At 43.0% G+C, this 17,547-nt stretch overlaps 2 protein-coding genes across 4 annotated transcripts; both read right to left on the bottom strand.

Annotated features, from left to right (window-relative positions):
* Positions 1-207: 207 nt before the first annotated feature.
* LOC129824850 (uncharacterized) lies at positions 208-12,928 on the bottom strand. Of its 3 annotated transcripts, XM_055884359.1 has the most exons (21): positions 11,411-12,165; positions 11,253-11,308; positions 11,084-11,164; positions 10,870-10,994; positions 10,119-10,262; positions 9,760-9,858; positions 9,501-9,662; positions 9,248-9,347; positions 8,835-9,055; positions 8,018-8,174; positions 7,623-7,846; positions 7,188-7,308; positions 6,721-6,917; positions 6,492-6,606; positions 6,127-6,296; positions 5,931-6,028; positions 5,663-5,793; positions 5,122-5,311; positions 595-736; positions 397-493; positions 208-323 (listed from the first exon to the last, which is right to left on the bottom strand). In XM_055884359.1, the coding sequence occupies exons 1-21, from the start codon at positions 11,431-11,433 to the stop codon at positions 250-252; spliced, it is 2,727 nt and encodes a 908-aa protein (XP_055740334.1). In that variant the 5' UTR covers positions 11,434-12,165; the 3' UTR covers positions 208-249. The 3 variants fall into 3 exon arrangements, with proteins under 3 accessions (XP_055740334.1, XP_055740336.1, XP_055740335.1); XM_055884361.1 differs by lacking the exons at positions 10,870-10,994; positions 11,253-11,308; positions 11,411-12,165 and adding an exon at positions 12,839-12,928; XM_055884360.1 differs by lacking the exons at positions 10,870-10,994; positions 11,411-12,165.
* LOC129824851 (uncharacterized) lies at positions 12,596-17,499 on the bottom strand. The gene is made up of 7 exons (XM_055884362.1): positions 17,129-17,499; positions 16,881-16,950; positions 14,382-15,438; positions 13,474-13,691; positions 13,312-13,368; positions 13,108-13,207; positions 12,596-13,010 (listed from the first exon to the last, which is right to left on the bottom strand). Exons 3-7 carry the CDS (start codon positions 15,166-15,168, stop codon positions 12,886-12,888), a joined length of 1,287 nt encoding a protein of 428 aa, XP_055740337.1. The 5' UTR covers positions 15,169-15,438; positions 16,881-16,950; positions 17,129-17,499; the 3' UTR covers positions 12,596-12,885.
* Between the last annotated feature and the right edge of the window lie 48 nt (positions 17,500-17,547).

Below are 17,547 nucleotides of genomic sequence, written 5' to 3'. Positions count from 1 at the left end.
TGACACCCATTGTTCGTCCTAGACGGGAAATTGGTGCGCAACACTCATCTCCGGTGGATGGTTTAGAGTTCCATGCTTACAAAAGGGTTGATTGATACACGTCAGATGACAAGCCTACTACATCCACTAAAGTATATGCACAAATCAGATACAATTAAGGTAGCTCCAACGGTTAGGATTGTTGCCACGCAAGTAAAGCAAACTTAATTGTTATATAGAACACTTTATTTGACATGTTAGAACAAGACATTACACCCAAAGAATGTATCCAGAAGAAACATAGAAATGAGGCTCCTCAAAGAGGTCTTTGACATGTCGTTGACCTGTTGAGAGAGAGAGAACCTATTAGTTCAGTTATGGTCTGACAGGGTCTGAAAAGCATAAAACAAGACCTACCTCTTCTCAAGTTGTCCTGATTCACACATTGTCCACTACAGGGGCCACCAGAGGGACTACTGGCATCACAAATGACCACATCACAATGGACAAAGACCTAGGAATCAAAGGTTTGATGGTGTCAGATTTTTTTTTAAAGGGATGATTGCCACTCACACAAAATTAACCAATATAGATTGTTGGGGGTAAATTTGTTACCTGGCCACTCGGCTTAACCGCATCCTCGACGAAGGAAAACATATAGACCTCAAAGCGTTTGACGTGAGGGGGGAAGTGGACCCTGGCGTCAGCTACCACCGGGTGGAAGACTACACGGTACGGATCCTCCGGGTTCTCACAACTGCCAGTGTAGAGAGAGGGACTAAGTTAGGCACAAGAACACTGTAAACCCCAACCGCCTTGTGTACGAAGTCTTATGGTGTCATGACTGTCCTGTGAGGATCAGATCAATTCACACCGTGTTGTAAATGACAGGAGAAGTGGGTTCCTTCTCACCCTCCAGTATGAACTAAAGGAATGTCTTTGTTAACAGGCTTTTCCCACAAACTCTTATACCTCAGTCTTGAAAAACCCCCAACATATTTCATATACAATGTAAAGGCTCGAGACTTCTTACCTGTAGTGTGAGCACTTTTATAGTTCCAGTATTTCCTTTTTAAAAAGCAATATGACATTCATTTTCAATCTCTGACCAGTCTTGTTATAAATATTGTTCCAGTATTCACTTTTGAAGTGTTAGAGAAAGTCCTAGAAAATGTGCATAGTAAGTAGCCATGCAACAAGTGACATCAGAGAGCGTGTCAGACTGACAGAACTGTCCCCGGCGGCCAGAGTGCATAAAAGGATGCGATGTAATAGATTTTTACCGTCTAGAGTTTAAGTCGGGAGACGGCATCTTTAAAACCGCTTCCTCGGCACTCCAAATCCTAACACGATTCATTTAGAGTCGGGTAACAATTAAAAACAGCCCTCAGATAATTCAAGGTCACGACAGTAGTTTGTTGGTTTTCATTTCTGATCTTTTGGCCCATCAGACCTGGAAAAATCTGATTTAATACATTTTCTTAAACATTTTTTTTTCCGTCAAGGGAGGGTCATACTAGCAATGCCATAGCATTTCTCATCAACAATATTACTTTTGGTCTACTGCAATGGCTTTTATAGCTAGTTAAATGACGGATGTCAAATGTCTACGTCGTATGTCCAACATGTATATTCAATTACATTGACATGAATGCATTCTCATGTGGTGAGACGTCCCTCTAAATAGTTCTTCAAATTCTAAATGATCCAGAATGGTCATACTACAGGCGACCTGAATATTGATCAATTGACCGTGGTTTAACCCTTAGTTGCTGAATAGACAGTCGGTATCATATTTTTCAAAATAAGTACTTAATTAAAATGATGAATTTCATGCAATGCGTCAGAGCAATTCTTCCGCTGTCGGAAAAATTGGTCACAAAATATATTCTACACCCATGGCATCAGATTGACACGTGGAGGACTTCTGTGAAGGGAGCAGCTCTACTATACAAAGTAACCTACGCATTGACAGTTTAGGCCTACTTTTTTTATTTGCATCTTTGGGAGGTTTGTCATTTACTGTTTAACTGACAGATATTAGCAAAAAGGGATTTGTGAAATCTGAAGACGTTACATTGAGACAAACGCCCACACCAGTACAAATCCACTTGAGCTGACAGACGACGGCCAGAGCTTTCTCAGGATTTTACTCAACGATTTAAGCCAAGTATGATATAGTTGCAGCTGAAGTGACAAATCTGAACTGCTCATTTCGTGCACAGCCATGTGAATGTGGTGTCTTTTCCTATGATCTACAAAACATTATCAGCCTGTTTTTTCAAACTGCTACCACCCACACCAGGATGACATTTCTGATTTAATTAACAGCTGCAAAGTTACACCTGTGACAGATGAGCCTTGTGTCCACATGGCCGCCGGAGCAAATTAAAATAGGGGGTGCTTTGCGACCATTTCATAAAAATTGTAAAATTGCGTGATTTGATAGCATTTGGCAAACCCAATCCCCCAAATAAATGGTTTTGACCAATAAAGTTGCTTCACTCCACTGCTTGGTGTAACATGTATCCAGATACTGAAAAGACACCCGCAAAATAAAGTGTCATTTGCAGCGTGCATAATCATGGGCAAAGTCATTGTAGCCCATCTACCAAAGGTTGCAGTGTCCATTACAATGTTGGAAAAATAAGTCATCTGTCAATAGGTTACCCAATTTAAATTCTTGAGAAGATGGCAAAGTAAAAAATTAGGCCAGCGGTGTCCATATGTGGCAAAGTGCTCACCCAAATCAATGCTTATGACAAACCCAGCTGTGTCGTAACTTTTTTAAAATATGAACATTAGCTAGCAAGATGCTGCAACACTTGACCGTGGTATTAGTTCGTTTAGCAACTCCCAATTAGGACAGGAAATTCCATTGAAAGTGGCATCAACTTCTAGGGATCCTGTCAACTGATCCTATTCAGTTTCAAACATCAACTTCCATGCTGCACAGGCGTGTGAACCATCCATTATGTTAAGCGCAATAACCGTTTTAAACACAAGAGGTCACTTGTGCCTGAATTCAACAAGTATTCAGTCAGTGTTAAGAGCAGTTGTATGAAACCAAGCGGAAAGGCAAGCCAAGCTTGCCAGCCGCTCTCGATTTCCATTCGACTGACCAGCAGTTCGGCACAACACTGAACTGTAGCAAACCAAAAGGATAACATTGAGTAAAAAGGTGTAGGTAACGCCAACATAGTGTCTTAACCTTTCCACACGCGACTTCCAAATATCTACAGTCGCCCCAGCGGGAGTTTATTTTATGCGCGGGATGTCAGAATGCACTCACCGTTCCAAAATGTGGACTGTTAACCCACGCTGACCTCAAACCAAGGCACACTACCTGCTCATTTTCTATAGGCTGTTCCAACTTCTAAGTTTGCCTCATTAATTCACAAAAGTAGCCCATTTCACTGTTGCAGACAATTTCTATTTGAATGAGCCGGACAACCTTTCCTTCAAGCATACAGACATTTGCACATCTAGTCAGAACAGGCCTTGCACAAACTTTCCCCCTGGCACATTTATTGCCTTCCTTACATATGACTGTGGACATTGCTATCAAAGTGCCTTATTTTCTGTGTAACGTGTTGTCGTTTCTACTGTAGCATACCGTAAATATAATGTACTTAGCATGTTGTGCCTGCATTCTGATTCTTGCCTAGATTGTAATGGACACGTGTGTAAAACACTTTTGAAGGTGGTACTGAATATGAGCTAACGCCATACAATGCAGTCGGGTTATCACGTAAGCGTCTGTCAGAGTTAACTGACGTATGGTGTTTAAGACACCTGGGATCTCGGAGTAACCCCATAGACTTCAGGGCATTCAAGACAAACACCTCATACGTTAGTTGATTTGAACACGGCATCAGAGCGTAAACTATGGTACCTCAGGGTTGTCAGATCAGCCCCCCCTAATTTAAGACAAAATATCAGTTTACCCAACTTTAGAGAGCTGGTAGCATTATGGTTGTCAACTTTATTTAGCTTAGAAAAACTGTTGATAAATCCCCCATCTGGGTAATATTTCCTGCATCATCCTCTCCACAATACCTTCACAAGGACTTAATCAAATGTATTTATATAGCCCTTCTTACATCAGCTGATATCTCAAAGTCCTATACAGAAACCCAGCTTAAAACCCCTAACAATGCAGGTGTAGAAGCACGGTGGCTAGAAAAACTCCCTAGGAAGGCCGAGACCTAGAGAGGAACCAGGCTATGAGGGGTGGCCTCTTATGGCTGTGCCGGGTGGAGATTTAACAGAACATGGCCAAGATATTCATAAATGACCAGCATGGTCAAATAATAATAATCACAGTAGTTGTCGAGGGTGCAGCATGTCAGCACCTCAGGAGTAAATGTCAGTTGGCTTTTCATAGCCGATCATTAAGAGTATCTCTAATGGATTGATCTACATATTACAACTGTTTAGCTTTCGTGCTACGGTTAAGCTAGGCTTGTATTTGGGGAGGTGACAACAATTGGCTTTTTGATTTGTTAATTGTAAACTACTTGTCACGTGTACTCCGTAACAAGTACAAAGATTTGTCACATGCTAAGTGGCCAAACTAAATTAAGATCAGGCAATGGGCGCAGTGAATGGGATTAGGAGTTCTTTCTTGACGAACATTGCTGCCATATTTTCCAAACTAGATTAACATGGCTCCCTTGTACCACATCACTGGTGAGCACATTGTAAAACAAGTCTAGCTGTTAGACTAGATGATAGCATTAACATTTATATATTTTACAAGCAAAGGTGGAATAAAGTTGTGAAGACCTTTATTTCTCATCAGTACAAAACATTGTTTAGATGCTTTTCAGACAACGCGGTTTAGAGTCGTTTGTTTGCGTCATACGTTCTGTTTCAATGCTACGCTGCAGTGATAACAAACATGTGATGCTACGCGCCAGAATCTCCCATAAGTGTTCATTTGGGTGGAGATCTGGTGACAGACCGCATACTGCTCACATCATTTTTAAGCTCAAACCATTGTGACCACTCATTACCTATGGATGGGGGCATAGCCACGGTAGCCAAAGTAAATGGCCTGCCAAACATGATAGGTTGCTAAATACTCAGGAACCACACCTGTGGAATAACACTTGTTTAGGCCCAAAAACAACAAGTTACCCATTAATGATGAGATTCCACCGGGGTCGGGAGTCACGGTCCTCATTGGGGGTGGCCCAGCAGTGGTCAAGCACCAGCGCTATCTTGGGGTCAGAGGACCTGGTCAGCTCCACCTCAAAGTGCAGAGGCTGTCTCAGGTACCTCGCCACTGGATAGTCCTCCTCCTGGTGGAACGTGTTATACGAGGCGTCTGGAACACAGAACGAGACAACCGGTGGGCACAAAACAGCGAGGTACCATCTCACCTTGTCCATTAAGAAACACTCGTTTATCATATCCTGTTGTGCCCCGATTAACACAAGCCATTTATAGCAAACCCCCCCCCCCCACCAGAGGCTTCTGACAAATTCCCAAATCAGCTCTTCACCGTTACTCCATAGCCACACCTGTAGATCTCAGAACGCAAGAGTAATATATCATAAGGCTTACATTTTGGGGAATGGTTTTGTAACGGACACCTTCCAAGATCCTATATTCCAGTTCATCAGGAGTGATTAGAATTTAGAGGCTAGGTTGAAATTCTGAATTTGTACACGCTTACCCTGAGCGAGTTTCATTCTGACCATTAGTCGACCCGTCCCAGTCTCGGCAAAAGGCTCGTTATCACGCGGCCTGGTGAGGAAGGCCAATGTGCGAGTGATGTTGACCACATAGTAGCAGGAAACCTTTAACCTAAAAAGAGGGATGTAGGGGAAACGTCAAGCAGTGGAGTGGACACACTGGTAGTAGAGGCACATTTCCCTGTATACAAAGTATTGAGCAATTGGTGAAGAAAAAAAACATAAAATTGTGATGCGTAATGCACTTACTGATATTCCTCCTCTGAAGACGTCGTGCCATTCAGCTTCACCTCAAGTTCTTCTGGCAAGGAGATTTCGTTCTCATACAGCATGACATTGTTGATAAACTATGTAGTAGAGGGGAATTGAATTATTACAGCCTGCAGAAGCAAATAGTCAGTAGTAATACACAGTACCCATCACCTCAGGGTAATAGTCATTTTACCTTCCTGGTGGTGCCACAGGAGTTGACAGTGAAGTGGAAGTAGGCGAAGCGATCGTCGCTGTAGGTGGGACCACAGGCGGGGTCGCTCAGGGTCAGCTGACCGGGGTTCAGACTGGGAGCAGACTCCACCTTGACCGCCAGCGCAGTCATCGTTCCGTTAGAGAAACACTCTTGGGGGTGGGGGAGCAAAAGACAGGTTCTGTATTTGTTACACTTCATTGAGCACAGTAGAACCAATGGAATAGCACCAAAAGTGCAAACCATGCCCATCTGGCACTACTATCAGACTCAGTATTTGCAAAGAACCCAGGTTTGGTAACCATGTCAAACGACTATTTATCGGAAGTAATTGTTTGAGAACCAACCAGTCAGCGTTTTGAGGAAGCTGCAAGCCAGGGAAAACTGTTTGATGGTCATGTTGTTGTAAGGATTCAACAGAGCCAAATCCAGTCTGCTCCTGACAGAGGACGGGTGAACCGACTGGGAACCAATGGGAGAGTTCATTAGTCCAATATTGTATGCATGTATACAGGGTAAGGAAAGCGAGGCTAGCTGCTGCAATTTAGGTTAACATGTTTTGGGAGAGCATCGTACCTCAAACACTGCGTCCGGCGAAGAGAAGGGCAACGTGATGGTGAAGTCTGTGTCACCCTCTGTCAAATACTGTTGCGCAAGCTCATGGTTAAGCAGCCGCTTGCCAACCAAGACCACGAAAAAGGGCTCTTGGTTCCTGTAGTCCACAGTGATGTGAAAGTTCTCCTGATCACAGTTGCCAGTGACTGAGGGTGGCACTACAAGGACAAACAGGGTTGTGTTCATTAAGCACAAAAAACAGGAAGGTACTACTTGAACTTGTCCAAGGAGAAAACCTTGTTTTCAGAATAAACACGATCCTGGCAAACCACGAACAGTACACTGGGTCCAAATACTCTAAAGCTTAACATTGTCTTTGTAGAGAGACCGCATAGGAAAAACCTACAGTATGGCTAGTTGGGCTTTCACTGCAATCATTAACGAGAGGAAGCCATTCAACAGTAGTTTGGCGTAGTCCAGAGACATACCAATGTCCAGCAGTACAGCGTCCACAACGGCAGAGTGAGAGAAAGGAGCGTACTCTGGAAAGACGACCAGGCCGTAGATCAGCTGAAGAGTGAAGGTTGTGACACCTTGTTCCGCCCTTCTCTGTAGTGAAGTTAAAAGCATTGGTCAATTGATAGCATTATTGTTGTAACAGAACTCTATTCAACATCAAGTGACAACTAAGTACATATGGGGACTATTAAAACAAACTATATACTTGAAGTAATGTTGCCCTCATTCCTCTAAATCAAGCACTACTGGCAAGTGACTGCATACAACTGCCAAAATAATGGAAACACTTGAGTAAATGAGGGATACAAAGTACACTTGCGCCATTATTTATATTTTGTTGGTGGCCCACTTATTAGGGCATGTACAAATCACTGCGTGTGGCTTTGCATTTAACAGAAACACACCTCCTTAAAGACCACCGGGTCTGAGAAGGGCACCTCCATCCTGAAGCTCTTCAAGGTGTTGTCCAGGGATCTCTGCTCCTGAACATTGAAGCCTCTGGCGTTGCACTCTGCAACAGTTAGCACCATGGTGGGAAAGGTGACGTTCAGCAGCTCCACATCAAGGTTGAAGGTCCCCAACTCAAGCACAAACACTGCCTGCTCAGGAACTGTGTCTAAGGGTGTGTCTGTTCATTGGCAAACAGAGGGAAACATTTTGAAATGCGCTACAATTGAAGTCGAAAATTGACATTTGTTATTGCCTCCCCGTTTTAGTACATTTTCTTCTGTTTTGTGCCTAATGAACAACCCAGGCATCCCAAATTACCATAGGCACTATTTAACTAAACCAGACTCACAGTTGCGAACTTGTGGAGGCCTAGCCATCGGAGGTGTTGTGATAGGGTAGAGGACTTTGTAGCTGGTGTCCTCGTGTGCGACCTCCTCGATCCACAGCAACTCAAGCATGGGCTCAATGGTGTAAGTGACAAAGTACTGGTCATCCTGAATATGGCTCTGTAAAGGGAGACGAGTGATGCATTCAGGCTGTAATACACAAGTGGAGTGCAAAAGCAGCTAAATGTTCCTTACAAGCCAGAATGTTACTCTACCGGTTATCTGTGTGGTTTGTCCTTCAGCCGCTTGTAATTTAAGACAATATCTGTTTACCCGACTTTAGAGATCTGGTAGGCATATGGTTGTCAACATGCATTTCCGGCGGTGTGTATTTTCAAAGCAACCGACACAAAGTAAACACTTGCACAATATGTAAACAGTAGCCGAGTGTAACCGAACGTTGCTTGCATTCAGTTGAGTGGCAAAGCTACCGGCTCCCTAAAAAGTCAGGTAAACAATACTTTAGTGTGGATATTTGGTCTCAAATTTCAAGCGGCTGAAGGACAATGTTAAATGTCATTTTATGCAACGATCACACAATTTTGCAATCCAATGTGTCAGGCTGTATACACACACACCCAACAATCCATTGTATATTAGCCTGATTAAGCAGACAATTGCTCAATAACAAACATTTTACACAAGACAACGTTTCTAGGAGTTTACCCATGAGAGATGGCAAAGGGTTACTGCAAAGCACTGTCAACTGCTGCAGTAAAAAGGGCTCAACAAATAAGATTTAGAAATTAAACAGGAACATTTTACTCATCCAATGCTGACCTTGAAATAGCCGCCAACCGCCCCCACCGGAATTTCAACAATAATATGAGCCTCTGTGACTAAAACCGAGTAGTTTCTGGCAGCCATTTCCTCAGTGTCCAGCCTCTTAGCGTCAATTCCCATGTACACTTCCAACATGGTGAAGGCATCAGAGGAGAAAAGTGGGTCTATGTGCTTGGGCATGTACCAGGTGATCACTTCTGGAGTAAAGGCCACTGCCCCTGCAGTGAAACAAGCCAAGTGCACATCATAACAGAACATTTTAACTGAAAACAAAATGTGCCATTATTTGGAAAAAGTTCATTCCAAAACATTTTACCAACTGAACACAAATCAAAGTCTAGTCTGGAGCCAATTAAGAACTGGGTTCATAGGATCTTAATTTGCTAAGTTAGTCCATTATTTCACTCAACCTGGTGTTGGACAAACAGCCGTGGAATCTACTCGAGTTACCAGCCACTTTTGCTCAAAGAAGGTTGAGGTTGAGAGCACCCGCATCGGAACCCCAGCTACCTGTTCAGGGGGCAACCACACCAGGGCCGTGTTCAGTAGGGCACACCGTATTACCAATATGTTGCAGAGTTCAGGTAGGGCTACCGTTTCCCCCCAAAAATTCCCTACTGAACATGACCCAGTTCATGGAGGAAGTGGAGAAAGTCAGCTTACATTCTGGAGGTATGTCTCCTCTGCATTATGAGGGCTTCTTAACACCAGCCGTGTGGGAGTGTTGGCTATTGCATAGCCCTTTCTTTGGACCTCATCCACACTCATGACCTTCTTGCTAGGACTAAAGACGACTGCTGTCATTTTGTATCCTGCAGCAACAGCCTGTCTCAGGAAATGGAAACAGGAATTAAACAAATTGTCAACAAATGCACATTTTGTTTAGCGCCATCCTGTAGTGAAATTACAGAAACATGGCTACCTCAATTCCTCTCCGGAAGTTGCCGCTCCTTGCTTTCGGGCCTCCAGTGGGCTGTTCAGGGACGGTTTGGATGTCTGGAAGAGTCCTTCTGACAGACACCTAGAGAAGAAAGGCCATTATTCCCTATGCATTTTCTCCCTCCCATACAATATGAAATCAAGGGCCAGTTCTCAATCTGTCCACTCGCCTCCTTAAATGAAGGAGTATTGAATTGAGAGAGTCAAGACCCTCTACGTTGTGTCACAGAAGCAGAAGAAATGAAACACTGGACAGTTGTAGCTCTAGACAGATCATTTATACAGGCAGTACAACAAGCTCGACTGTAAACCTGTCCTTTGGGGCATGCTCCGCTCACTTGCCTCCATGTAGTTGCGGTCGCACAGAATCTCTCGGGAGGTCCAGGGGGTGTAGCTACAGGTTTTGCCCACTCTATACACAGGGTCTTCATTCATGTGGTTTCCTGGCAGCCTGAACTGCATGACCAAGCTGAACATCTGATCATCCTAAAATGAAGGGGGAAGGGAAAAAAATAAAGCCTTTCATTATATAGCAGAAAACAAATTATTCAGTTGACCTTCATGACCTATAGACTGTGGCAAAATTGCCTATATGAATGCAGCTGCCACTGTATTGAAGCCACACTACAGGAGAAGAGCTCAGTAGTACACATCACTGCAGTCTGTATCAGAAAGTTGGCTGGCCCTCTGAAAGCCCTCCATAAATTTCTGCTGTACCTTACGTCATCGTTAACTTACAGGTAAGAGATAGCAGACCCAGGGGTGGTAAAACTGCTTAAATGTTTCTGACACTGTACTTCTAATAACCTCCATGCTCTAAAATTGTATAAATTACCAACTCAGGCTTATTGAGGACCTTTTTACTGAAGAATGCATTTGTTTTCAATTATTAAATTTTCATCTAGTGATGCAAATATTGACTTGTATATTTGTGTATACAGGGCTCATCTGTAAAAGAGCCTGGCCTCAGCATGACTCCAAGTCAAAGGTTAAATAAAATGACGTTGCTACATTATGGGTTGCAAATGCAGTGACACTGAAAGGCAAACTGTCCATTTGAAGTTCAAGGAAACACTACAGTGCTTAGGGTTACCATGTTTTGGGAAAAGCAGTTTTGAAGAGAAGCAAAAAACATGGCATTCCCCATGGGGTCAATTTTAAAGCTGAATCCACACTGAGTAGCAAGGCCAGGCGTCAGGTTTATGATTTGTGTGTCATCTGGAAGGGATGGAGATGGTGTGAACACAATAGTTTACAAACAATATCAATCCATGAATTAGGAAAGGAGAATCAGAAGACAAACTCACTGAAGACAGCATCAACCTCTTTAAAAAGAGGAGCGACACTCAAACGAATAACGTTACCAAGGCATTCAGCGTTGAGGTCATCTGGAATGGGAAAGGTTAGTTAAAAACCAAAAGATATATATATTGTCAAACGCTTAGTGCTTGAACTTGCAGGGTGAAAAATGCATACTTATAGAAGGTTTCTGTTGTGCTTGTATGCCCACAGCTGCCAACAATAGGCAAAACCTGTAAGGCATTTGACAAATTATTATGATTGATTAAAAGGAGGAAGAACACAATTCAAATGTTTGCGTCGCATAAGACTCTTCTAGGCCTGCTACTACTTACCCTGAGCTAAGGAAAGGAACCATTGTAGAACAGAATTGTTTTGATAAAATACACAGCTCCAGAATCTAATATTTGACCCAAGGTGTGCAGCCTACAGTCCAGGGGTATTCAACTTTTACCCTATGACAAAGGCGTCCCACACTCAGTCACCTGAACCCCAAAGGGCTGCACATTTTCTTTTTATTCCCCTAGCCCTACAAAGCTGATTCAAATAATCAACTAATCATCAAGCTTTGTTAATGTGAATCAGCTGTGAAGTGTTAGGACAAAAACCAAAATGCACACCAAGTTTGGGAAACGCTCCCCTGCCCTACGAGCCTGCTGGTTTTCTGTTCTAACTGATAATGACTTGCACCCACCTGGTGTCCCAGGTCTAGATCAGTCCCCGATGACAGGAAAACAATGGAGAAATGCAGTGGAACTGGCTTTGAGACCCAGAGGTGAGTTTGAGGGCTATAGCTGTTCCTGCTCCTCACATTTCACTGTTTGCCACTGGCGTAATTGAATGAGGGCTTATGCTGGATGTAACCGGTGTGAAATGGCTAGCTAGTTTGGGGGGTAGTGCACTGATAGCGTTTCAATCGGTGACGTCACTCGCTCTGAGACCTTGAAGTAGTTGTTCCCCTTACTCTGCAAGGGCCGTGGCTTTTGTGGAGCGATGGGTAACTGTTGTATATGTGTGCAAAGGGTCACTGGTTCGGGCCAGAAGTAAAACTGTTACATGGGCACCATTTAATTTGTCATCGATCGCTAGACCAGATGTTTTTCTTTTCCCCCTACCTTTTCATTATGCAGACATAAGCAGAGTTGACACCATCAAGGTGCCGATGTTTACTTTCGACACTAGTTATTTTTCTCCAGTTTCGTCCGACGAACAGAGTGTAGTGGTAAAATAAAACGGGATAGATTTTTTAATGAAGTCCTAAGCATCACTCCAGTCAAAACAATCTCTGCGAACGTTCGATTCCAATATATGTAGTTCTGTCTATGGAATACATACAAAAATGTTGTTAAAAAAATAGATATGTATAAAATATACTTGTCTGTACAGGTAAATGTAGGAAATTCAAAATGCACAAAAATATGTTTTGTAATGTCTAAAATAAAATATATGTGTATAATATACACTTGTCTAAAGAAATGCAGAAGCAATAAGCATTGTAAATGATGATAGAACACATCAAATTAATGTGAACATGACACAAAGGAGAGATTTAATTAAAAGATCATCTTTTAATACTTTTTTATGCTGAAGATTTTTAAAGCTGAAAAAATCTATGTATGGCAAATCCACTCTGGGCAAATGGCCTCTTGAACAAAAATAAAAAATAGTTAACATCCTTGCTATTTCAGCCACTTGCTATGTTAAAGAAAAATCTCAGTTAATGATGAATGGATACAATTTGGAAGGATTTTCCAGAGTCATACCTCAGTAGGGTAGAGTGTCAGGTGGCACAACCATTGGTGCCATGAGGTCAAAGTGTGAAGGAGGGAGCAAGCCAGAGCTGTCTAGGAAGGAGTCCAGGCCCATGGCTTGGAGGCTTTGAGTTGGTCCCATCATTGTAATGCATTGTAGGGCATATGCTGCCCCATAGAACTGCTGGTAGTGGGAAAGGTGTTAGCAGGAGACCACCAGGGACATCTATGATCGGCTGACAGTCTTGGTTAAACCACATGTATTCTAAAGCAATATTCACCTGCTTTCATAGAGTAAGGATTCACTCCTTCGGGGACACTGCCAGTGTTCCCCTGATATCCATATGTCCCCATCGGTGGAGGTGGTGGTACACACTTGTTCTGTAAAAAACATCAACACATTTTCCAAATTGTTAGTAATATTATCACAGTTAAAATACAATGGTTGTTCACTGTTTTTAATTTCATTGAATTTAAGTGTGTACCTCAGCCTTGGGCTCAGTTTTGTTAACCCATCTGTGCAGAGTTGGATCCCGGACAATCTGAGGAAGAAGATATTAGCAATGTGAAGCAAGCCACAATAGTTTTTTTTTAAATCCACTCAATTGTCTCTACATAGAATATAGTGTTAATAACCAGTTCCGTACAGATCTGTCTTTGTCCTCAGGTAGATGAACCTCCTTCTTATTAACTCTTCCACTCCCAAAGACCCAGCTGAGCCAGCCTCCACTGTTATTGTGAACAGCAGGGGTCTCGGGCTCAGCCACCGGCCGGCTGCCAGTCTGGCACTGAGGGTTGGCCTCGGAGTGTTCCGGCTTGGTGATGGACATCATAGCAGGATGCTCAACATATCGAAGTCGGACATCTGTAATAAGTGGGAGAAGTCAGGCCACTCTGCTTATGTCACCATACAGAACAATTACTAGCTGACATGTAGAAACGTCTCGCTGTGATACTCTGTTACAACCCAATCTTAACCTACACGCAGTCACAGGGATAACTGGGAGGTTACTCCAGGACTCTGCGATCACAATGTTTTGGTTGCAAAATCAACAATTCCCTGCATATTATGCGAGGGCTTACAAATTTGACCAATCACCAAACTATTTCTGCATAAAATAGTCACATCATCACAATATTATCGCATAGAACTGACCCATTACCACAGTATAAAAAGAGGGTTCGCAATTCCAACCAATCACCGCACATTTACTGCATAATATGGTTCAATCAAGCCACACGTCAACACAGTTTTTTCCCCTTGTCAGCACATTTTTGCAACAAATTGGACAAAAATGCATATTGCTATGCAAAATGTCATAATTGTTGCTGCAAAATCTAGCATATTCATCCGCAAATATCCAAAAAAATCCATGCGAAATGCTAAATGACTAAAATGTCAAAGTAAAATGGAGCTAAACCTGTTTTATGTAGAAAATGCATGAAAGTATTACAGATATACACACTCACATGAGCCATACATTTAACCTATCACAGCTAATTCTCACGCTATCACAATGGTCATTTCTTTACTAATTAGGTAAGTTTAAGTGACCTCTTCTCTTGGAATAGAAATCCACAGGTGGAGTACACGCTCCACCATCCCATTTACACAGTGGTGCTACTATGGGGATGATGGGAGGTGGTTGTGGATGATTGTGTCCATTCTTCACAGGGACACTGGTTGTGAGGAAGATCTCCTCCCTCTCTGCAGGGACACAAGCCTTTGGGACGATCCACTCCCTGTGCGCAGGGACGATGGCCTTCAGGAGGATCAACTCCCTCTGTGCAGGGATGAGGCCTGATGCTCTGAGGATCTTCTCCTTTCGCACAGTGACAGTAGTTGTTGGAAGAATCCCCTCCCTCTGTGCAGAGACACTGTCTGTGAGGAGGATGTCCTCCCTCTCTTCAGGGATGAGGCCTGATGCTCGGAGGATCTCCTCCCTCTGCGCAGTGATGCTAGCTGCTGGGAGAACCCCCTCCCTCTGTGCAGGGACACTGGCTGTTTCGAGGATCCCCTCCCTCTCAGCAGAGACACTTGCCTTTGGGACAATCCCCTCCCTGTGCGCAGGGACGATGGCCTTCAGGAGGATCAACTCCCTCTGTGCAGGGATGAGGCCTGATGCTCTGAGGATCTTCTTCTGCGCAGTGATAGAAGATGCTGGAAGAATCCCTTCCCTCTGTGACGGGATGAGGCCTAATGCTAGGAAAATCTCCTCCCTTTGCGCAATGATGCTAGCTGCTGAAAGAATCCCCTCCCTCTGTGACGGGATGAGATCTGATGCACAGAGGATCTCCGTCTTCTTTGCAATGATTATATCTGCTGGGAGAACCCCCTCCATCTGTGCAGGGACACTGGCTGTTTGGAGGATCCCCTCCCTCTGTGCAGGGACACCGGCTGTTTGGAGGATGCCCTCCCTCTGTACAGGGATAAGGCCTGATGTTCGGAGGATCTCCTCTCTCTGTGCAGTGATGCTAGCTGCTGAGAGAATCCCCTCCCTCTGTACAGGGACACTGTCTGTTTGGAGGATCCCCTCCCTCTGTGACGAGATGAGGCCTGATGCTTGAAGGATCTCCTCCCTCTGCACCGCAACTTCGGCTGCTGTGATGATCTGCAGGTATAATATAGAGCATATAGTCATTCCATAAAAAACTCAACCACTTGGAATCTATAACATCATTGACACATACACTGAGTGTATTAAACATTAAGAACACCTTCTCTTTCTGTGACATAGACTAATCAGGTGAAAGCTATTGATGTTAATTGTTAAATCTTCTTCTCAGTGTAGATGAAGGGGAGGAGACAAGTTAAAGATTGATTTTTAGACAATTGAGACATGGATTGTGTATGTGTGTCATTCAGAGGGTGAATGGGCAAGACCAAAGATTTAAATCCCTTTGAACAGAGTATGGTAGTAGGTGCCAGGCGCACCGGTTTGTGTCAAGAACTGCCATGCTGTTGGGTTTTCCCGCTCTACAGTTTTCCCTGAGTATCAACAATGGTCCACCACCAAGGGGGAGGGCAACTCAATAGGAAGGTGTTCTTAATGTTTTGTTCACTCAGTGTAGATCAATCCCTAGCATAGACTTTAATTTGTATGTGTACTGATACTGTAAATACACAAATTATGTTAATGTTATCTACAATATATTATAATACCGTGAGCCTCCCTTATGTAAAGGCATTTCCTCCTACAATTTTGAGCTGATTTTCTTTACCTTAGCAATATTTTGTATCTTTGTTAATTTTCACATTTATTGTGTTTGGAATGACACTGTTACTACAGGAGATGACGCTATCATAAAGTATTTGATGTAAGTATGTAGGATAATTACCCATAATGCTCACTGACTGAACATTCAAAATTAACATGGCAATTATTGACGCATTCACATGCTGTCGGAAACTTGGAACCTCAGAGTAGCCTAACAATTATTTACATGGCCCCAGGTACATTTGAAACCAAATGATTTTTTCTGTGAGAAATCAATAATAGATGCACACATAGGATAACAGTCAGCAATTGACAGTGAGCAATGAGCAAGATAAGCATAGATGGGAAGTTGACAATAGCTTATTATTAGTGTAAATAAATTGTATTTCTATGGTTGCAGTCCTCAAAGATTGCATTGAATTGAATTAATCAGATCCAATGATTTACTGCCTGTAGGGTGGGGTACCGCTAGTCATCATTATTATAATCACCATCTCAATCATTATCACCATACCATCATAGACTTATTCTTCTGTATCTGAGACTCATCTGACACTACCTTAGTCATGGCAGTCTACAACTCAATACACTGCCCCTGCATGGTGTTCAGCGTCCCCTGCATGTGTTTAATCGAATGCTTAACATCATTCAGCAGGATCTGAATCTCAAGCCTGCAAGAAATCAGGCGGTTCAACATACTGAGATGACGAGAGGCTTCAGACCATGCCCATTGGACCATCTTTAGGATTCTTTCTCACTTAACACCAATCTTATTAGGAATGTAACTTTGTGCAGAAGATGTTACTATAGTGTTATTTAGAAGGAAAAAAGTGTACTTTGTCAGGCGCCAAAAGGATGACGGGATATCTCCCTGCTCCAGTGAGCTCTGCTGGCAGGTCTTGCTCACTGTTGGAGGAACGGGAGCCAAATTAGAGGAAACATATCTATGGTTGTTCAGCAATGAAACATTCATGGCATAATAGGGATTGTCCTTCCATGTGAAAAGAATAACACCTTGGGTTTACTTTCTCACTTTTAGATAATGTAATACAATCTTTAAACCCATCAGAAGTATAGTGCTTACCTCCATGAAAATATTGGTCCATGTTATTTATGGCTGCATAATGTTGACCACTAGTTCCAACTTGTGATGAGAAGGTCTTGATGAAACGTTCAAGTCAACATTTTGTTAGACATTTCAGAGATAGCATTAACAATTGTACATGAGACAGTGCTTCCAGATATTGAGGTATCTTCCTTCTGAGATATGTAAAAAATATATATATATATATATATATGGTGTGTGTATGTAACGGATGTGAAATGGCTAGCTAGTTAGCGGGTACGCGCTAGTAGCGTTTCAATCAGTTACGTCACTTGCTCTGAAACCTAGAAGTAGTGTTGCCCCTTGCTCTGCAAGGGCTGCGGCTTTTGTGGAGCGATGGGTAACGATGCTTCGTGGGTGTCAGTTGTTGATATGTGCAGAGGGTCCCTGGTTCGCGC

Source organism: Salvelinus fontinalis, chromosome 27 (assembly GCF_029448725.1).
Source record: "Salvelinus fontinalis isolate EN_2023a chromosome 27, ASM2944872v1, whole genome shotgun sequence".
In the NCBI taxonomy this organism is placed as follows: Eukaryota; Metazoa; Chordata; class Actinopteri; order Salmoniformes; family Salmonidae; genus Salvelinus; species Salvelinus fontinalis.
Note: the sequence above shows the minus strand (reverse complement) of the source record. Positions and strands in the feature narration are given on the sequence as shown.